This window comes from Lutjanus erythropterus, chromosome 23, assembly GCF_056507025.1.
Source record: "Lutjanus erythropterus isolate fLutEry1 chromosome 23, fLutEry1.hap2, whole genome shotgun sequence".
NCBI lineage: Eukaryota > Metazoa > Chordata > Actinopteri > Lutjaniformes > Lutjanidae > Lutjanus > Lutjanus erythropterus.
In genome coordinates this window covers 25,889,236-25,911,442 of record NC_139339.1, presented here as the reverse complement: position 1 = coordinate 25,911,442, position 22,207 = coordinate 25,889,236, and the positions used below count along the sequence as shown (strand labels likewise).

At 39.9% G+C, this 22,207-nt stretch overlaps 1 protein-coding gene across 1 annotated transcript in view; it reads left to right on the top strand.

The window, feature by feature from the left end:
- adam19a (ADAM metallopeptidase domain 19a) overlaps positions 1–22,207 on the top strand; it is a 300,955-nt gene that overhangs the window by 219,181 nt on the left and 59,567 nt on the right. Inside the window, exons 7-10 of the mRNA XM_084711868.1 lie at positions 7,925–7,990; positions 8,585–8,656; positions 9,028–9,194; positions 21,181–21,265. Of these exons, the coding sequence (XP_084567994.1) occupies positions 7,925–7,990; positions 8,585–8,656; positions 9,028–9,194; positions 21,181–21,265 (390 nt within the window). The remainder of the gene's footprint in view (positions 1–7,924; positions 7,991–8,584; positions 8,657–9,027; positions 9,195–21,180; positions 21,266–22,207) is intronic.

The window sequence follows — 22,207 nt, the reverse complement described above, 5'->3', positions numbered from 1 at the left end:
ACTTCACCTACTTAGAAGCAGTTTCCTGTTTTTTTCTGTGGTGCTTTCCGTCACATCCTGCCTAAATCTGTGTAGCTGGTGACTCGCAAATTCCCCCGTTGGGTGTAGCACAGGCAGTGACAGGTTAACCTGTACTTGACCCATGTGTGTGCTGTTTTGACTGACATCAAACACTGCTTCATGATGACAGTCTTCCCTACAACAAGATTTCTGCCACCAGCTTTGCAGAGAAATGCTTCAAAAACAAACAATGAAGATACAGAGTTTGTGCTCTGAATGAGGGATCAGATGTGCTGGAGGTTCAGCAAGCACTTTGCTGCCACATGTGGAATCTCAGATAAAATTCCAAGTGAAAGCTCAAAGCCTGAAAGAACACTGGATTCATATTTTATCCAGATGAAATACTGGCAGAGCTTTGACGGATTTAAAATCAACAGTAGTCTGTGGTGAAATGCGCCTGTCTCAGAACAGCACTGAAGTAAAATGTCCCTAATTTTCCAAAGACATCTGAAAACTCTCACCAAATAAGAGCTTTTTGAGAGCTTAGCTTTTTCATTTAAGTGGTCAGTGGCTGTATTAGGCTAACTATATCTGACATTGCAGCACACATTGCAAACCTTCTGCTGGAGTCGCCTCTGAACGCTAACAGAATATGGAGTCAATGTCACCATAATAGAATCGGGCGGATTTCATCATTTTGATGCTTAGGACAAACACAGGGATGGGGCCCTCCACATCCCTTGTTCTCCCTATTTTCAGTCCTTGAATAAATAAGTCATAAAAACAAACTTTTTTTTTATTGAGGAGTGTGGAGGATGAATTGAGTCTCATAGCTGCGAGAAAGACGCTGTTCTGTAGTCTAATTGTTTACTTAACCATGTTCATGGGGCATTTTATGGGACTCTTGTTATCTTGGAGCCTAAGGCAATCGCCAGTCTTTGCCTAATGGTAAGTCTCCCCTGAATAGAATGACTTTGAAAACGCCAAATTACTTTCTTTAATGACTTTTGTTTGTTTGTACCAAGAAGAAAACTAAAATATCACTTCCATGAGGCTGTTCAGACGGGCAGTGACAGATCACAGACAATAAACGATGACAATGAAATTTGGGCCTGATAAAATGATTGGGTGGATTCATTACAGCCACAGATACCAGATGTTTTTCTCTTTTTCTTTTTATCTGAACATTTGATTTATTGATTCCTGTCGGGATGTAAGGAGAATTTCAACAAATAAAAAGCAGAAAATGCCTCCAATATACATGACCTGCTCCAGACACCAACCCCAGGACTTTTTTGGACACTTGAATTTCCTCGCCATCTCTGTACAAAATAACGAAGGTTAGAAACAAGACGGAGTGAAGACTGCAAGTCAGTGCTACGTTCACATAACTTCCTTCACCTGAGAGATGAGCCAACTCACCATTTGCAATAAGACCTCCACATCAGCATCCACCTCTGAGCTCTGATTGCATTGTCCTGTGAAGTGGAAGTACCCCGCCCACGAACACAAAATTGAGAACCAGAGCAGACTCGTTACCCACAGTTATTTCCAAGTTAAATCCACATCCGCCCAGAACCATTAATATAAGCCTACGACCCAACCCACACCCGTGATTAAACACACAATCACTTGTGTTCTCAACTTGCTCAACGCCTGTGCTCCCGCAGCTGTTAATGTGTTACCATAATGACCATGAGCCTAGCTTGCAGCTATCAAGAGCTAAAACTTTTGGAAACTTTCTCTCACAGGCAACAAAAGCACTGACAAGGTTATTCTCATAGTCTTTCAGCGCACCCAAATCCTCCAAAACATCCAACTTGGCTTTTGACAATGTATTGTCCCAATCTGGTATCCTCCGCTAGCTATTTTTGCCTTCATGTCATCAGCATTAGCTGTCAGCTAGCCGTCATCGCTGTCAAATCAAACAGTGATGTTTCATTGTTTGGCAGGATGTGGGGGCCTAAGGTGTGGTCGTAGACTGTCACAATACAATCCTGGCAGCTGATCAGGCTTGATATTACTGTACTAGGGGATGTAAATGTTAAAAATACTGCACAGTCCTTCCTTTGTGACTTCTCCTGGGAAAAAGGCATATTATTATTTTTTATGTGTTGTCACCTGCTGCCTGCTTACAGTAAATCGATTGTTACACGTGCCTGCATCCATGAATTTATTTAAGTATACTTTTTTTTCCATTACACAACAATTTTGTGCGTCACCCGCCAGGTGCCCAAACCGGTGGGGTCCTCTAGAAGGGAGGTGCCACAGCTCACATGTTTCTTACTCATCAGCTGCAACCAAGCCATGACGCCATATATATACAGGTGAACAATACCCAGCAGCCTAGTGTTTAATGTCTCTGGGATCTTTACAAGTCACCACAGTGTTTCAGAGGGACCATTCAAGCTTTGTGTTGTTTGTAAAGAAAGTGAATTTCACAGTAGGTACAATGAAAAAGAGACAAAAGTAGCTGTGATTCATTTACCAGCCCTAATGTGATGGACTGAAGTCGTAACTCTCTTTCAGTTTGGTTTATTACACAGTGAAATGAAATCAGCACCCACATGGGAACATTTGGCTCTTTTTCATACGGAAACACGATATTGAATAGGTCTCAGTGCCATTTTAGGGCGCAAAATTACTCTCGCCGCATCTGGAAATGGAGGGAATTATGGCTTTGACGCAGCTTTTCAGGTCTGTTAAGGCCGCAGAGATGAGTCAATTTCCTGAGCCTTTATAGAGAAGAAGAACTGAACACAAGTCTAGTTTGCTCATCGGCAGTTACAAATGATAAAAAGGCTCCTCAGTGGGCCATTCTACCTTCATCTGTCTCCACTGCTGGGACCAACACTCATTCTTTGCTTTTTCTTCTCATATTTTTTCCCGTATTTATCATTTTCCCATTTACGTTCTCGATCACTTTAAACTCTTCTCATCTTTCTCCCCTCCTCATCTGCTAAAGCCCTCTTAGCTCTTCACCAGGGTATCATCCTTCTCCCCTATTTCTTTATCTCCCTCCCTGCTGCACCGTACCCCTTGGCTCTCCCAATTCCCTCCACTGCCACCCATTAATCCTGGGTTGTTATGCAGAAATGCCAGCCGCAGCACACTCCAGGCTCCGTCCCAAGGCTTTTGCCACTATTTGCCTCTCGAATAAACAGTGCAATGTGTTAATGCGTTAGTGTGGATAAGTGTGTGTGTGTGTGTGTATGTGTGTGTGTGCGTCAGAGCTCCACAGGCTGCCATCACAGCGCCACAGATACCCCGCCAATCTGCAGTATTGGTGTTAAGTCCAGACTGGGCCGAGACAGCAGTGTCCCCGCACGTAAATCAATGAGTTTTAATTACAGCAGAGCCTTTCCATAATGGCTGTAATCAAGTATTAGGAGGGTGGGAACTTAATGATGGAGGGATATAAGGAGTCGTAAAGCTCTGTAAATGCAGCAGGGAGGCTACTCATACATATTAGGCTTTTCACCTCTTTATGAACCATTCTCTGCCTTTAACAGTTTTATTAGGTCAGGTAATAAGTTCTGGTTTCTCGTTTTGTTTTGCAGTCCTATACTGACAACACCTGCATACCTGCATCAGTGTTTAAAATCCCACATTTTTATATTCAGTTCTTCCCCCAGAATTGTGTTCTTGTTAGTGTGGAACAACCTCTGCAGTATCAAGACCCCGGCACACTGAGAACCTGGCCGGTAGTGGAGAAAACTGTACGTTAGACATTTCTGTTGTACTGTGTCTGCACATGAAGTGCTACCTTATGAATAAACATTCATTTAGTCTTCTAAAATACTTCGAACTGGAATAAGCTAAAGTCATACAAAATAACAAACATCACTGAAATAGTAGTGATTGGATCATAACAGTAAGAAAACAGAACAGAAAACGTTAATTCAGCATTTATGTTATGTTATGATGTTGTGATTTTTTTCATTTGCCTGAAAGTAAAAATCACAGTTACCTATATTAGAAGTTACCTATATTAGAAATAGTTCAATAGAATCTGAAGAAATAAGTTATGTTTTTGTTAGTTGTGTGTTTCATGTTAAATGTTTCTTTTTTGTTGTATTTTTATTTAATTCAGTTATATTTTTGTCATTTAATTTTCAAATAATTTTCTATCTTTCTGTTTGTGTATTATTTTTGCAATTATCTTATATACTCATTCTTGAGAACTGGGACAAAACTGTATTTTGAGGAGGTTTTGATTTGTACTCTTCAATTATGCTGGAATATATACTTGAAAAGATCAAACTCTTGGCTATTAAACTTTCTAATGGGCCAACCTCTTTGAGATTATATTTTTTATTAAATGTAGATGTCAACTCTGGCAGATTTTCCATCTGTAAATAAGAACTACAGAGTCAACATGTTATGGTTGAGACACATGTGATAGCAAAATTATTAAATAAATGTGTCTAAAAATTAGAAAGTTCATCAGCGCTTGAGCAGAATTCACACCTTTTTCAAACCAGGAAGTGAGACAGGGGTCCTTAGGGTATAGCTGACCCATTTTATGCCTGATTAAATTCTGTTTTCTGTATGGACCACTTCATTTACTTTAGCAGAAGAAAGGCTTGTCTGTAGATGTTTGATAGGCAGCATGAGAGATAGTCAGGTGACCTTTCAACTTTACAGGTGGATATTTTTCTAAGAATGAGGCCAAACTGCACAGATGCCATTTACATCTGGCTGAGATAAAATGATAAGTGGCTTTTACATTTATTGACCTTTCAAAAAGAAGTTTTTCCTCACCACAGTTGCCTTAGTGTTTGCTCCTGGTGGGAAAAATTGGGTTTATTAAGAGACCTGCTCTGTATGAAAAGTGGCCTGAAATAATTTGTTGCTATACTAACAAAAGAGGTCACATCCTAGTAACTTTAATCAGTGCTGTTAAAGGTTGTGTGTTTTCAAAAAAACAAAACAAAAACAATGGCAGCAACAAAAATGGGTTGTGTTGCTCAGTGTTTCATATTTTTTTTTCTTAGCCTTCCCCTGGAAAACCTCATCATCTTCATCATTCCTAACCCTTTTTTTTGTTTTGTAAAAATCTGACAGAGTTGATGAAAATCTGGAACACAACTTTAAAGGGCCAAGATTTTTATAAAAAATCGATTTTAAAACAAAGGTTATTATAATAGCACATTTTTACACCTATATTATCAGTAGGTATTGTTAGTTTTAGGATTTTTAACACATTTTATAATTGTTTAAAGTTGTGAATTCTTGTTGGGAATGAGGGTGTTTTCTGACAAAGAGCAAATCTAGAAATGTAAAAGATTAAAGTAAACCAAAACATTCAACATACAGCCTTAAAAATACGTTCTCATAAAGGCTTGATACAGTTTTTTTTTTTTTTGTAGGACATGATTTGTCCTGGTGTGTACTGTGTTACTGTGTTATATTGAACACAAACATAAATAGTGTATGTGTCAGTCTAACAGAAAAGACATGCTGATAACATTTGTTTCTATGGCAGCAGCAAAAACAGTATTTTCATTCAACCATAAATGAAGTTGTCTATTGCTTATCAAGTTTTGACAGCATGGGAAATCAGTTCCATCTCCCTGTTTTTCATTGTACCACAGAACATATGTTCTAGTATATGAGTTTTACAGTTTTACAAGACAAGCTGCTGTGTCTCTGTCAACACATCTTAGTGGGACAATTCTACCTGCCCTCAGATACAATCCTAAAACAGTTTTATAAATCAATTTTATTCTTAAATGAATTCAGAAAAAGAAGAGAGGGTTGCGCTCAGAGAGAAATCATTTATTTATTAACTTTCACTCGATCATCTGTCTGGCAGAACACCGAACGTTTCCAGCCACCCGGCCTCCATCGGTGTGTACGAATGCAGGAGTACAATCAGTACTTGGAGATGCCAGCTAAATGAACAGTGAATGCAATCATCAATCACTGTGTCTTCACATAGAATGGAATCACATAGAGTTAACGGGTGAATGACACCAATCACTGTGACTCCTCCCTGAATGGAATCACAGTTAACCTCAAAGCCGATGATTTAAAGCTCTAAACAATTTCAGCTGAAATATACCAGTCAATCAGACATTTTAAATAACAGTAATCAAAAAAACACTTTTACGAAACAGCTGTGCTAATCACTGTGGACGTCAGATTTCATAAAAGAGTTCAAACCAATTATTGCCAATAAACATTCAGGGATCAAACAAAGGATCATTATAACTTCCAAGAGATCTATCATTTGTAATCCAAGCTCCGTGTAATATCAAGTGCAACAAGATTTAAAATGATGATGAATGTTTATGAACGGTCCACTGTTAACTCTATGTGATTCCATTCTGGATAAAGTCACAGTGATCGATGGCTGCTTTCACCTGTTAAATTAGCTGACACTCTCCAGCAGTGATTGTCTCTGTGTATTTGTACACACTGATGAAGGTCTGGATGGATGAAATCCTTCTGTGTGTTGGAAGACAGATGACTAAGTAAAAGTGTAAAATTAAATGATTAAATGATATATTTCTGAGTACAACCCTGTCTTCTCTATACGGATCTATACATCTAGGATAACGTACTTGTCTGTCTGAGTGCAGTGGTGACCCCACAGATAGAATTCTTCAATGAAATCAAATAAAAGTCAGATAAAAGAAATACTGACAGCATGTATTACTCATAAAACAATGCTGGCTCCTCTGTACTCATCACCAGAAAAAAACACGGTCGTCTAATGGCCTCTACATAGTATAGTATAGTACAGTACAGTTATAATATGATGAACTATGGTACACTATAATATAGTGTAGTATTAAATAGTATAATACAGTGTAATATTGTACAGAATAGTATTGTGAGTACAGAATGGTACAGCACAGCATAATATAATATTATCTAATATAGAATCATATTGTAGAGTATAGAGTAATATACTATAGTAGACTAGCATATAGTACAGTGCTGTATGGTATAGAATAGTATAGTACAGTATAGCATAGTGTGGTGAAAAATCTGAAAATAAAGACAGAAACCATTACCAAAAATGTATTTATGGTGTTTTAATAGAACTTTGCAAAGGATCAGTGCACAGTCACACAGAAAGTGTAAAAGGAACTGATGATGAGTTAAGAATGTAAATCTGTCTTACAGGGTAAAGAGACAAAGGAGGTTGGGTCATGATGGACCTGAGGTGTTTATCAGAACAGTCAGGATGTGATTGTGTTATCAGAAGTTGTTCTTCTGAAGGGATGATAGCTGTGTGTTCAAGGACGAGGAACCAGTTAGTGTCTGACAGAACATGAGAAGCAAATATAAGGAACAAAATACAAGTTCAGCATATGATTTTCCCACTACAATACTATAGTGTAGTGCAGTGCTGTATAGAATAGAATAGCATAGCTTAGCTTAGCTTAGCTTAGTTTAGTTTAGTATGGTATACTATAGTATAGGCTAGCTTAGCTTAGCTTATGTTAGCTTAGCTTAGTTTAGTTTAGTATAGTATAGTGTAGTATAGCATAGTATAGTATAGTGCTGTATGGTATAGTATAGTATAGCAGTTCAGCATATAATTTTCCTACCACAGTAGTATAGTATAGTATAGTATAGTACAGTGCTGTATAGCATAGTGTAGCATAGTATAGTATAGTTTAGCATAGCATAGCATAGTATTACAGTATAGCATAATATAGTATACTTTAGTATAGTATTGTGCTGTATAGCATAGTATAGTACAGTTCCGTATAGCATGGCATAGTATTATAGTATATTATAGTATAGTACAGTGCTGTATAGTATAGTACAGTATAGTAAAGTATAGTATAGTATAGTATAGTATAGTATAGTACAGTACAGAGTAAATTACAGTATAGTTTGATCTGTCAAAGTAATAAAATTGATGTATAACCATGTTCTCATCTGCCTTTGTGTCTCCTGCCAGGTTAAAAGGAACACCTGGGGTACAACCAAGTACATGGAGCTGTACATAGTGGCTGACAACACACTGGTAAGCTGACAGTAACTCTCCAGTCACAGCAAAATATGTCTGGGTTTATCAGTGTGAGCACCACATTTGTCCACTGACGTCAGACAACCATCAGATGACAGTGTGGGACGGAAGCAGGGTCCATGTCTTTAACAATTATCTCATTGCAGCTAATGGAGCTCTTTCACAGCCAGGGCTCGGAGCTGATGCAGCACGGCAAAAGCATGTGGAGACGAGGCAGAAGGATTTGTCTGCTTAATGAGGGAGCGTAGTTAGGTGGAATCTAAAGGTGGAAGGGCTTTCAGATCGACACTAAGCTCCAGTGATGAGATGCTGTATCTTCATAAAAGTCCGTTTAGGGCTCTGTCTGCTACTTTAATGCCATGGTAACAGCACACGGTGACCAATAAGAGTATGGTCCTCTCCTGTATAATTATGATGATGGAGCCAGGTAGAAGTGGTAAAGCAGGACTGGTCGGGTATTAGTGTTGTTTTCATGAGTCATTACTCTCTACAAAGAACTTTAGAAAGGATCGTCTCTAACATTTTATTTATTTTTCTGACCACTGACCTCGTTCATGCTGCTAATACTCTCCCATCTCCCCTGTCCTGCAGTTTAGACGGCAGAATAAAGACTATGAAAAGACCAAGACGAGGATAATGGAAATTGCCAATTACGTGGATAAGGTAAGGCTGATGGGTTTTCCTGCTGCACACTGCTGTTCTCCAGAGAACAAACAGCTCCATTCAACAGCTAATAGATATTGTTGTACAGTGGGAGCATATCTTGATGCCATCTATTCCTAATTTGCTTTGACGTTTGCTGTCTTTGATGCTTCAAGTAAATAATGAGTGATTGAAAAGTGTCCACAAATATGTGCTGTCCAGTAAAGCCTCTTCAGGATTTAATCAATAGTGTCCTTCAACAGCCCTTAAGGGGAGATTGAGGAGAAATTGCCGTATGTGACCAGACTGTGTTATAGGAGCTTATGATGAGACTGTGGACAAACCTGTGTGCAGGTACATATTTATTCTTTTTTTTTCTTTTGTGTGTTCAGTTCTATAGGGCTCTGAACATCCGTGTGCCTCTGATTGGTCTGGAGGTTTGGACCGACAGGGATCAGTGTATCGTCACCGAGGAGCCGAACGCCACCCTCTGGTCCTTCCTCCAGTGGAGACAGAAGCTCAAGTCCCGCAAGAAACATGACAACGCCCAGCTGCTGACGTGAGTCATGGACACACACACAGGCGTATTTTTACTGGGGTTAAACCCTGATCCTAACCTTCACCGTAACCACGAACTGCCTAAACTTAACCTTAATCATTGACCCCAAAATAGGCTTTTTCCCAACTCATCCTTCCTAAGTCCAGCTCATTTTCACAGAACCACAAGCAACTTTCTCCTTTCTTGTTTCCTGTTCATATATGCTATGATATGCTTGTTAATGTTGAAACATGATTTCTGTGGTGTCATAAAAAGTCATAAAAAGTCTTACATTTAAAGATTTAAATTTTAGGCCTTTAAAAGTCTTAAATACGTAGGGATTTTAGGGTCATAAATGACATTTAGTCACATCGTAAAATTATTCACTTGTTGTGGAGGAGAGGTCAGCTCCAATATAATTCAGATAGGACTGTATATATGTGTGTGTGTGTGTGTGTGTGTGGACTTCACAGTTTTTCAGCATCTTTTAACCATCATCAAAATGTGGTTTTCTTTTCAACACAGACAAGCCTAACACACAGCATACCTAAGTACAGGAAAGCAGGAAGTTGACCAAGTTTCCGCAAAAAGGGACGGGACTTAAGAAAGGTCATTTGGGGACAAAACTTTTGTCCGGAACTGGACAAACCGTCCCCAGTTAACTGTTCTTTAGGCTGAGATGTGTCCCTGAAAGCTAAAGTCAGAAACACACACACACACGCACACACACAAACACTTACACCCCCACAGCTATACCAGCCGTGTACAAAAGCAGCACATTAGCAGCTCATGAGTCCTCTGTCAGTGTCTGCTCTGGATCTGTTCAGCCACAGTTCTGCTGTCAATGCAGAACCATTTTTGCTCCACTCAAAGCCCAAAACACAATCAATTGGTCCATGAGGTCTTTTTCACACCTGTAGTTTTCATTCATTTGGTCCAAACCAAAGAAAAAATAACACTGTTGCTTTTTAGTTCAGGTCACACCTATTCAGGGCAAGTAACTCAAGCAACAGAGTTCATGTGACAGTGTTCACAGCAGTCAGCCAAACAGGAAAACAAAGCTACAGTTTCATGGATAAAGTGGAAGTGAAACATAAGCCATTATGTTGTCAGTACAGAGCAGTTTGTTCATAAAAACTGATGGTATGGGTTTTTGTGGTAGCTCAGTTGGTGGACCGTGCATACTGGGGTTGTGGCTGAATCCTCACAACTTTTTATTTTTGCTTCCCACATTTGAACATAAACATCTGTACCTTATACTCCTTACATTTTCAAAACAGACTCTTAACTTTAGTTTTAATGCAAGATGTAAAAAGATGTAACAAGACAAAAATGACATAAATGATGTAACAAGATGAAAACGACATATGATGAAAAAGATGTAATAGATGTAACAAGGTGAAAACACATAAGACGAAAAAGATGTGAAAAACTTAACAAGGCGAAAACAACATAAAGGGTATAAGAACAAGCCTGTTACTTTAGTTTTAATGCAAGTTGAAAAAATGTAACAAAGCGTAACAGACGAAAATTATATAAAAGACAGAACAAGACGAAAATGTCGTAACAACATATGACAAGATGAAAACAGCATAAGACAAAAAATATTCAAAAGATGTAACAAGACAAAAACAATGTAAAATGATGTAACAAGACAAAAATGACATAAATGATGTAACAAGGCGAAAATGTCGTAACAAGATACGTCATAAGAAGAGGAAATCATCATAATGATATGTAACAAGATGAAGATGACTTACGACGAAAAAGACGTAACAAGAGTTTAAAAGAGATGAAAGTGACATAAAACACATAACAAGACAAAAACAACTTGCAATATCAATATCAACAAGACAAAACTGACATAAAAGACATAACAAGAAGTAAAAAGACCTTACTAGATCAAAACAAGATAAAAGACGTAACAGGTCATAACAATGTTTTAGAAGTAACAAGATGAAACAGACAGAGAGGGTGACTCTGCTCAGAAACAACCATTAAAAATGTCCTTCAAAGGACGACTTTTTATTTTTAAATGTTGGATACATTTCAGAGACTGTACTTTTTCACTTTTACTGCAGTAAAGAAGTTGAATCAGTACTTCTGCTTCATTTTCACACAAGTATCTGTAGTTCTACTTGAGTGAGGAATTTGTGTACTTTTGCAACCTCTGAGGACTGGCCTGAGCCATTTGCAGCACGGGTGTGGAGGAGAGGTGTATTGTGGGAAAACTTGATGAAGTTGAGGAGCAGCCAGAAGCAGGTCAAGCTTCGTCAGAGCTTTGGTTGTTTTTCCACCAGTAGGGTGGTTCTGTCAGCAGGCCCTGAAGTAATGGGGCGAGCCTGCAGCAAGGCGGGGAAGACAGAGAGAGTCCAGAGAGGAGGACAAGTCAGGTGACGGGACAGATGAGAGAACAGTATGTGCAGGAGGGTTATGAGAGTTTGAGACAGGGGGGAGGCGCAGCCAGGGATGAATTCAGTCTTGCGGGAGGCTGACTGGCAGTTCCACAGCCTCTCTGTGACAAGGTGTGTGGAGCGGGTGGAGTAGATAAGATAAGAGGTTGCAGTGATGTCGTGAGTAGGTGTGTGGTCTTTTATCTGTGAGAACAGTGGTGTACAGGACTGGAAAGTATAGACGTGTCAGTCAGATAAAGGAAAAGCGGGCGATGTTAACCTGTCGTCTCACTCGCCTCCTCCTTTGTCTTTGTGTGCCAGAATCTTTGTATGATGAGGCTGCAGCTTCAAACAAGGGCTGGCTTTTTAAACACAAGTGCTGTTTGCTCAGTTGGCTACAGAATTGCCCCCCCCAGCCCCGTTTGTTAGCAAATGCAGTGATCCTAGTGGTGATGGTCTGACAATAGAGACCTACACATAACAATGAAACAGATCAGAGTAAACTTTCAAAGTTTCTCAAATGTCTCCCTATGCTAAGGGCTTTACTGAGGAGCTTAGGTGGATCTAGGGAGAGATTCATGGGGCAGCAAGAGGGTGGCATGGAGACTTTAAGACATATGAGCCCATCACCTAGCCTAAATGTGGTAAATTTTATGTGTTAGAGTGTCATCTCCTGCTGCATTCACTTGCATGGTGCGTTCAAATGGGGTCATGTTTACTGTGTAAATGAGATGAGCCCATTTTAATGTCCCTCCTCATGTCGTGTTCACAGCATCAAGAACTGGAAGTTTTCTGTCAGTGCTGTCATTATGAGTTCATGAGTTCCATTTGAATGTAGCAATCCAGCCCATGGGCATTACTCATGGTTACAATTCTTTACTTTGACCAGTTACCATTAAAGCTCAAATGTGCTAAAAGCAATAATTGATGTGCATCAATAGAAGCTCCAAAATTGAAACAAGGTCAGAGTAGGAGCATCACGGCAGTTTGATGTGCCTCAAGATGCTTTTAGTGCACTTTCTACCATTTAAAATAATAAATGTACTTCAAAATGTGAGCATTAGACACTTTCAGAACATTGAGGCGTTTATTGTCAGTTGTTAGTTAATTGGTTTAACTGGCTAGCTAACACATTTAGTTAGCCTGTGTTAGCTAGCTTCTCCAAAATAGACAAAAAGAGAAAAACAAAAAGAAAAAGGAGACGAGAATGTCTATATCTTCAAAGATTATAGAAAGAAAAAAGATCAAATGTATTTCATAAAAAAACAAAAGCTTACGAAACACAGGAGGGTGAAAACCAGTGTCCAAAGAAACAAAAGAGTCAGGAGTCAGGTAACACAAAGAAGTCATGCTAGGGGAGCGCAGAAGACACACAAAGGCAGTGACAAAATGACAAAGAAACAGACAAACAGGGACTAAATAGACAAAGAACTAATAAGACACAGGTAGACAGACAGGTGAAACCAATGGCAATCAAAAAGAGCGGGCAAAGGACAAAGACAGGAAGTAAAGACAAGACACATGAGGGAGGACCAGGACTAGAAAATAATACAGGAAGTAACCAACAGGAATCCCAAAATCATGATAACAAACACATAAACCAAAGTAAATTAAGTGAAGTAAGTGGCCACCACAAATACACACAAACAGAAGACATGACAAGAAGCAAGCTGAGAAAATCAATGTGAGAAATCTGCTGAGAAACAAACAGTTGATGAAGTCAAACATGAAAATGTTTACTGTAACAGTGAGAAAGGACACATGGCTTTCCATGGCATCTCTGTGTCACAAATGAAGCCTGGAAGAGTTCAGTCAGTCAATCAGTTGTTGAACTTAGTTGCTTTTTGTGAGTTGACATAAATGTAACAGATTGTGTTAAATTGACATACGAAATCATCTGATATTAAATGCAGGTCCATGAATTGAATTGAATTGAAATTGTATCAGGGCAGACTTTGTGATATCAGCAAATATCATATTGCTGTCAAAAGAACCCATGTAAAATTGCTAGACCTAATGTCAAACTGCACATCGCTTCAAGTGTCCCACAGGTTTTTTTCCGTTCTGCAAAACATGCCTTGGTGTCTCCTCCTCCGCTTCAGTCACCATAAATTCAGACCTTGTCGGATGATATTTCAGTTTAAAGGGACTGTTATGTGTCCCTGAAAATTCTCTGAGGAGAATGATCACTAGCAACACAGAAGGCATGACTTAATTAGCTGAGGGCAAACACTTAGGGATTAAAGGGTTTTCCTTTACAACATCCTAACAAAATCCTTAGGGTGATTTTATGTAATTCATTTTATTCAAAGGCATCCTTAGATGAAAATTTAAGAGAAAAGTGTTTCATGCAACAGGACAAAGGTCTCCAACCCTACCCACATTCCTAGGTGCAGACAAAGCATAGGAGTAGACTAACTTCCTGAAACCAACGGTTAACATTCAGTTAAGCAGAAAAAAGCCATAGCAGGATACTAAATAGATTATTGACAACTGACACTGCATGAACAGTCTGCAATCAGATTAAAGTCTACCAACACCACAAGAACAGCACACAATTAGGCAGAACGATCCAACACAGCAGACAGAGCACAGTCAAGCAGAGAAATGCCTATTAGAAAAATAAATACACCCAGCTTAATTGTAGCAGGGTTGGTGTAAGTTATCCCCAGATGTCAGAAAACACATTAAAAAGATACCATTAATCACACTAGCCTGAATATAATGCTACACTTCAAGTCTGTTTTCTCCTTGTGTGTCCCTAAAGATGCTGTAATTGATACTTTTATTATGACAGTGTGAAAAAAAAATGACAATGTGAAAGGTGACTCTGGTAGTGATGAACCTGCAGAAGGTTATCAGCTGAATTTGCAGCTCAGCTCAACTTTGCAGAGCTTGATAGTGAGAAGCTCAACAGCAAACAGCAGACAGATGCAGTCACCAGACCAGCTGCTGGATATAAGCCGTGTTTCCACGGTGTGGTACGGCTCAACTCCACTCCACTTACTTTTGGTACCAGGTACTTTTCTCAGTTTTAGACATGATTCCTAGCTGATCGTCATAGCGACGCCATGTGAAACTGAGGTGACATCGTCTTCAAAGCCAAGTGGCTGTTTGTTACTGCAAGGAAACAAATTTTGTTTCAGAAAAGGCAGATGGCAGCAAAATGAAAAAACTGGATGTTTTGGGAGATCATACATTAGAGTGCACACCATGAGACGACTGTGGTTGTGGTTGTCATGTGAGTGACAATTCTCTTACCAATCAGTGGTCTGTTGTGTTTTCCCTTCATCTTTTAGTATAGGCTCAGCTCACTTGGAACCTCGACCCGAAGTGATACCAAAAAAGGTGCCGGCTTAGGCTTATGCTTAGGCTAACCCACAATTTCCACCAGGCACAGCTGTGCCATGTTACGGCCATTCTGCAGCAGTTGGAGAAGTGGCTCTTTGCTTCAAATGTGCTCCAAGTCTATTGATGGATGCCCTGTCAGTTAGCGCTGAGCAGATCGAGTGGGCAGGAAGTCAGACACAGAAAAGATAAAGAAAATCCGGTTAATTTTCAAAGTAAAAGACCCCGTGCAGACTCATGATCATAAAGACAGACGGAAAAGAAACTATTTATCCATGTAACCTGCTTATCCATGGTAGAAGCACAAAGAGCTCCACTGCTGAAATGCTTCTGAAACGCAGCTGGTGGGTGCTGCAGCAGTGTGGAGGACGGATCAGAACCGTGGCACAGACGTGCCGCTCCTGGTGGAATTTCTGGGTAAGGTTTCCCTTACGTTTGTATGCAAGGATTTCCTTAGGATTTTGTAAGGGAAACCCCACTAACAACGTGTTTGCCCTAAGCTATTGAAGTATTGCTTTATGCATTGCTAGAAGATCCTTTGTGATCATTTTCCACATTTTTTATAACACTCCTTTAAAGTGAAATAATTTGTGCAACATAAGACAATGGTTGAATTTATGATGACTGAAACTAACAAACACAGGCTAACTAAGTGTGTTGGTTAAGCTAGCTAACAACTGATAATAATGCTGTGTAGTAACATTTAAGAATGATCTGTGACATAACCTCGCTAACTGAAGAGCACATGTGCTGTGTTATGACAGTAAGTGCGGTGAAAGCCTTAGTGCCTCAGCACGTCCAAGAAGCGGCACTCTGCTTCAAATACGCAAATCTATTTTTGACGGATTCCGTGTCAGTCTGCACAGAGCAGATTGAGCGGGCAGGAAGTCAGACACAGAAAAAGCAGAGAGAATCTGGTCAGTTTTCAAAATAAAAGACCCCGTGCAGACTATAAAGACAGACAGAAAAGAAACTATTTAACTATGTAACTTGCTTATAAATGATAGAAGCACAAAAAGCAAGGAAGATTAACAAACTCTTTGCAGATCAACATAATCAGGCAGGCAAAATGCTTAAAATCGTGGCACAGACGTGCTGCGGTCAGTAGAATCAACTAGTTAGGCAAGGAGACAACCTAAAAGGCTTTATGGAACGCTTCTAATCACTTAGCTCTGAAGTTTGAAACTTGAGGTGGTTTATGCAACCAGGCACAGGTACCAGGTACTACTTATCAGGTGGCTCAGGAGAAAGAATGAGTCGTCCCCTAATCAGGAGAGTGTCGATTGGATCTTAGCTCCTTCAGTCTGCATGCCAAAGTGATCTTGGGCAAGATACTGAACCCACAATTACCCCTGATGGCCGTTCCACCAGTGTATGAATCTGTGTTTGATTGTAGGAGATTGCACAAGGGAATGAGTGAATGTGACAGGTAGTTATGGAGGAGCTTTTAGTAGTTGTTAGATGAGAAAATAGCTTCATAAATGCAAGTCCATTTACTACACAAAATTTAGACAATACAGAACCAAACCAGAGCGAGGTGAGATGAACTGAGCTGAGCCAACTGTTGGTGGAGACCAAAACAGAGCAAAAAGAGAGTGAATACTGGACTAATATTGATCAGGTGGACACAAATGCGACTCCAAATTCATGTTAATGTTGCCGCATAACTGCAAGTTGCGTAAATAGCAACTGTTTGCCAAGTTTACTTAAGTGGTGATGATGTGTCATTGTTTAAAACTTGTTATCGCTGCTGCTTGCACTTCAACTGTTGCAAGTTTAAGACCTTGCAATAACTTTTGACGATTATTAAACCTGAATTTTTTCCTCCCATGTTTACTTGCTTGTAGTCTTTATCTCGCTGCCAGTTGTTGCCGCATTGCTACACTCCATGGCACGTTATTATGGATCCCACTGTTGTTCTTGGCATCGCCAGCCCTACTCTTCCCCTGCTGTTCTACCCAATCTCACTCTAATGCCTACACCTAACCAACCAAACCAACAAATATGAATCAGCATTTTTTGGGAAAATTATGCATTGAAATATCCAAGATATTCAAGAAAATATACCTCCACGTTAGTGTGTTTTCACACCACAGTGACCTTTGGAAGATGGTCTGTTAGGTTGTTTTTTGTGCCCCTCAAAACTGAGACACTGGATCCAACATCAGCCCGCAATTTTGTTACTCTGAGTGTCCCAGGCAGGATTAGGAGAAATGACAACAATCAACACACAACACTTTGTCATTTCACTTTACTTTGTAGTGAAGTTTGTAGTCTTGTCTAATACTGACAAAAATACTGATACTCACAACAGAAGCTAATGTGCAGCGATCAATGTGTCAGGTTTTATTCAGTTTTCTACTAGAGGGGAGAGAAGAAGAGTAAGACATCAGCTGAGAGACAGAAACAGAGAGAAATGCGAGACGTGATGCACACAGCCGTATTTTTCATTCCAGATGCAGCAGTGAAGTCCCGTCTCTTCACCCAGGCACGACAGCAGCACCGCTCTTTTTTTCTTTTAGGAAAACTGTCGACTCGAGGAATTTTTGCAGCCTGCATAAAGAGACCGACTCACCAGACTGACTTATATGACAGCTGAACGGACTCGCTGCACCACCTGCTCCTGCAGACTGTGCGTGGAGGGGTCAGGGAAACCACCACCCTATGTGACCTCATCTGATGCCGTTCAGGGACGCACTCTGAACTACTTTTTTATGCCATTATGGCTTGTAAAACATATAAAATTGTATATTTGCGTGTAGTTCAATCTACAAGTTGCTCTTTCGTGTGAGTGAGTGAGCAGCAGCACCGTGGCTGAACAGATCCACACTGACGAGAGACTGCAGCTGTTGCTACAGCTGCCGACGGCAGCCGCTTAGCTGCTCTCGCCTTACAGTCTTATCTGTGACTGTAAACTTCAATCATGTAGCCGGTGTAGACAAGGTGTTGGAAAAACACAAACCCTGCCTCTGCAGAGGAACTGGACTGTCTTTATCAGTTTCTCATACTGTTGTCTTGCGTAGGTGGACACAGCAGATCCATGTGTAATGTAAATGAGTGAAACAGACTGGGCTTTGAGAAAGACTTGTTGTATTGCAAAGGCAGAAAATAGAAGTTTGAGATTTATTGCTAAAATTTCCAAACATGACAGCAGTTCACAAAACACACAAACGGCAAAATCACATGAACATCTGTGTGCCTTAATTGATCATGCGACACTGAGCGTGGCATCCATCTGAGACTGTGGTCTGCTTTCACTTTCCCAACAAGTTTGGGAACGAAATACTCCACCGACTCCAGAGGTTTATTTGTTTTATTCAACTTTGTTTAACCAGATCAGTCAACTGAGAACCAATTCTCTTTTACAGCGGCCAAGAGGCAGCGACAGGAGGCGAGTCGATACAAGACAATAAAACTTAGATACATCTGGTGCAAGAAAACAATATCAGACTAAATTAAAACATCACAATACAGTATATCACAACACCAGTGTTCCAGAGAAGCCAATTCAAAAGTGGCAAGGAAGGAACATTTATTGTGTTACATGTTCTTAAAGGACTGGTGTGTGAGATCACCTGGTAGAAGTGGAATATAATATTCATAACGGAGCAGCACCAGTCACTCTGCAGACCGTTAAATTAGCAAATTGTAGCTTGGCCATCCATTGAGTGGGCGTGTACAGGTCGGCCAGTCTGCTTCTATTGGTTAATGTGAACACTTTCAAATAACCGTCATGGTCCTGGAGCTTGAGTGACTGTACATATTCAGAAGAACACATATAGTTTTAGTTAAAAAAAAACAAGGCAACAAAACTGGCTGGACAGTGTTCACTAATGTGTTGAGGGAATTGTTTTGCCACCACCTAAGCTCCGCCCACAAGAAACATCATTATGTTTACCAACAGAAATGAGAGCTGTAGTTTATGAAAATAAGAACTGTGGAACTGTGCGACCTTAGCAGCCATGCAAGTGTAGATTTCAGAGTTTACAAGGTGCACCAAAAACTGGGAAGAAGACAGAAGCACAATGCTACGAATCATTGGTTCCCAACCTGCGGTCCCTGCCCACCTTAGGGGGGCGCCACAAATCACAGGGGGTCCCCAAGATTGTGTCTGTTCCGAGCTCCTCAAAATCAGATTCACACATGTCGACTAAAATCACAATTTCAGTGTTCGTACACCTTTTCCAAAGACTTTTCAAGCACTTTCAAGGGGCAAAATATAAAATATAAAACACATTTTAAAATGTTTAAAACACATTTTTTCCTCATTGCCTTTTTTTTGTTTGTTTTTTCTCTTTTTTTATTTTAATTTTAAGTTTAAAATTTTAAATTCTTATTTGGTAAATATTAAGTACTTCATGATCATTCATGATAAGTAATTTATGATAATTCATTTACTTCTCGTACTATCTGGCTCAGCAAATATCTGACTTATTGTATTTCTTTATCTAAAAAGTTGACTAGCTAATTCAGTCAGGCAGTAATTTATTTATGGAAGTAATGTGATTACAATTTCAAACAGTTTCAAGCACTTTATCCAAAATCCAAATACTTTTCAAACTTTGAAAACATTAAAATTCAAGTGTATTCAAGGTTTTCCAGCACCTTTATGAACCTGCAGTTTATACAAAAGTCTATGTTCAAGCTTGTGTGTGGGGGGGGGGGGGGTTCAGTTTTCCTTAGATACAAGTAGGAGGGGTTCCAATGAAAAAAGGCTGGGAACCACTGCTAATAAATTACACCAAAACACAGTAGAGACTGTCAGCATGGTTTTTTTATTACATGACCACAGGAACATAGTGTATTTATCCAGCAGCGTGGCTGACAGGCTTCTGAGATTTACTCACAAAATCATAAATGTAGTCACATTTGGAGCTTGGCAGGTGTTAATTTCAGACTCTGCTGCTTCCTTATTTGATCAGACTGCTGATCAAACTATTTAGATATCAGACAATGACATCATATCCATCATATCCAGGCTTGTAGAGTAACAGATTATTATTAATTAGAATCCAAAAAAGGTAACTGTATTGCAGTACAGTTACCAAACATTAAGATGTAATTAGACTAGACTTAAATTTAGATTATTAGACATTATCAGACACACTGCCAGCATTTCAGACAATCCAAAAGTAACGGAAAGTAATCAAGTTATGTTAGTTAAACACTGCGATTCTTAACAGGTAATCAGTAACTGGATCAGAACACATTTTAGAGTAACCCTCCACACCCCTGGTCACATTCACATAAATAAAGTAGTTTGTCTGTGTTTTAAGTTACTCGCTACTAAAGTAAGTTGTAATACAGTTTTTGCTGCTCTAACCAGCAGTGACAAACACACATTTAGTATCGATCTGTCATTCTTGCTCTGATATTCACCTCGGGAGAAACTACAGAGTGAAAATGATCTGCTTTAGTTTGTGTTTGCAGTGAGAACCTGCAGACTCTCTGCCCTCCTGATGTTAACGCACGGCTTCATAATCATCATTGTACCTCAGCTAATAAGAAAGCTGATTAACACCACGCACACACACACACACACACACACACACACACACACACACACACACACACCTCCTGTCCCCTGATGAGTGTTTGTGTGGCTCTAATGACAGAAACTCTCCCAGCTTTGGCTCCGATAATTTCATATTTCGTTAGTGTTTAAATTGACAAATGATTAGTTAAACAGAGATTTTATTAAGCCAAAGATCTCGCTTCACTCAGCTGTAATTGGGCTGAACAACTCAGCACGCCGGCGGTAGAAGCATCACAGCTTGACTGCCGGCGTACACACACTCACTCACACACACACACACACACACACACACACACACACACACACACACACACACACACACACACACACACACACACACTTGTACATTCATCCATAAGCAGTAAATTGTTGGCCCCTCTTGTTCCATAATTAGTTGTGCTGATACCAGAGGGCCTATTTCGTTTGGATTCGTCAGACAGGGCTTGATTTTGTTTTTGGATGCTAAGTGACAAATGCCAGGAGACTGCACGGTGGATTGAGGTTCCTCACACGACCTTGCCCACATCTGTAAGGCTTGTCATGTCTGCCGCTGTGCTCCGCCGCTGCATCTGCAATCAATGTGCAGCCACTGTGGAGCCCCTGAGTGAGAACGGAGGAGATTAAGGTTAACTGATTTTTCATTATGTCTGTGTGTGTGTGTGTGTGTGTGTGTGTGTGTGTGTGTGTGTGTGTGTGTGTGTGTGTGTGTGTTTGTGTGTGGGTCTGATAGCGGTGTGATTTTCAAGGGGACCACTATCGGGATGGCGCCGCTGGAGGGGATGTGCAGCCTGGAAAACTCCGGAGGCATCAACGTGGTACGTGGGAATACATTTCTCCTCTTTTTTTCCCTCCACTCCATCATAAAAACTCAGTCCATTTTCCCCTCAATCTCTTCTCTCAGCCTGAATTCATCTTCTATTGATTGTCCATGCTTTTGTGGGTGCAGAAGGTCCTCAAAAAATATAGACTTTTGGGCATCACTTCTTCATTTTGCATTACCTTTAGGGTCAAAGTTAAAATCAGGACTGATCCAGATTTTTTTAGCCATCAAACTGGTACATGTCAGTCATAAAAACTTCTCTTCAGTCGTTTCTTCCAGCTTGAATTCTTCTTCTATTAAAACATAGGATTTATCCAGATTATTTTAGGGTAAAATCTAAGGCTTATTGTGCAGTGGTGAGATGTTAAAGCTGAACTAATCAGTGTTTTTCATCTTACAGTTTTTCTCAATCGATTTGACTCATTTTTTCAAAAACAGTCTTATCATTCTCTAAACTGTAAGTGCAGTTGTCACAGCTGTTTCATGCAACGTCAAAACTCTATTGCATGTTTGCAAAAAGTAGTAAATCACCCAAAACATGTCATTCAAGCTTCAAAACCTAGTTTCTGTGTCAGTAAATGACCAAAATGAAAAGTTGTTGTGTCGCTGTGAGCCACACTTGTTGAAATGTTTTTGTTTTTTTCACCAAGTTCTGCAAATGTTTCTGATATACAAACTGTAGTCAGTCTGTCTGTCAGTACCACAGAAGGTTATTAAAGTTTATCACTGTCCCTCACTGTCACAGACACACCTCCACTCCTGAGACAGTGTCCACAGTCACCTCCTTTTGTGAGCCCGTCCTGCCGGAGCAGAGAGAGTTTTTGGCGTCCGTCTTTCGTTTTCGTCCGTGAAAGTTTCACCTGTGTGGAACTGAACTGTTTAGTTTTTGTATCAGACTGAGCTGAACTGTTGAACAGGAAGTGAATTTTGTTTTGGG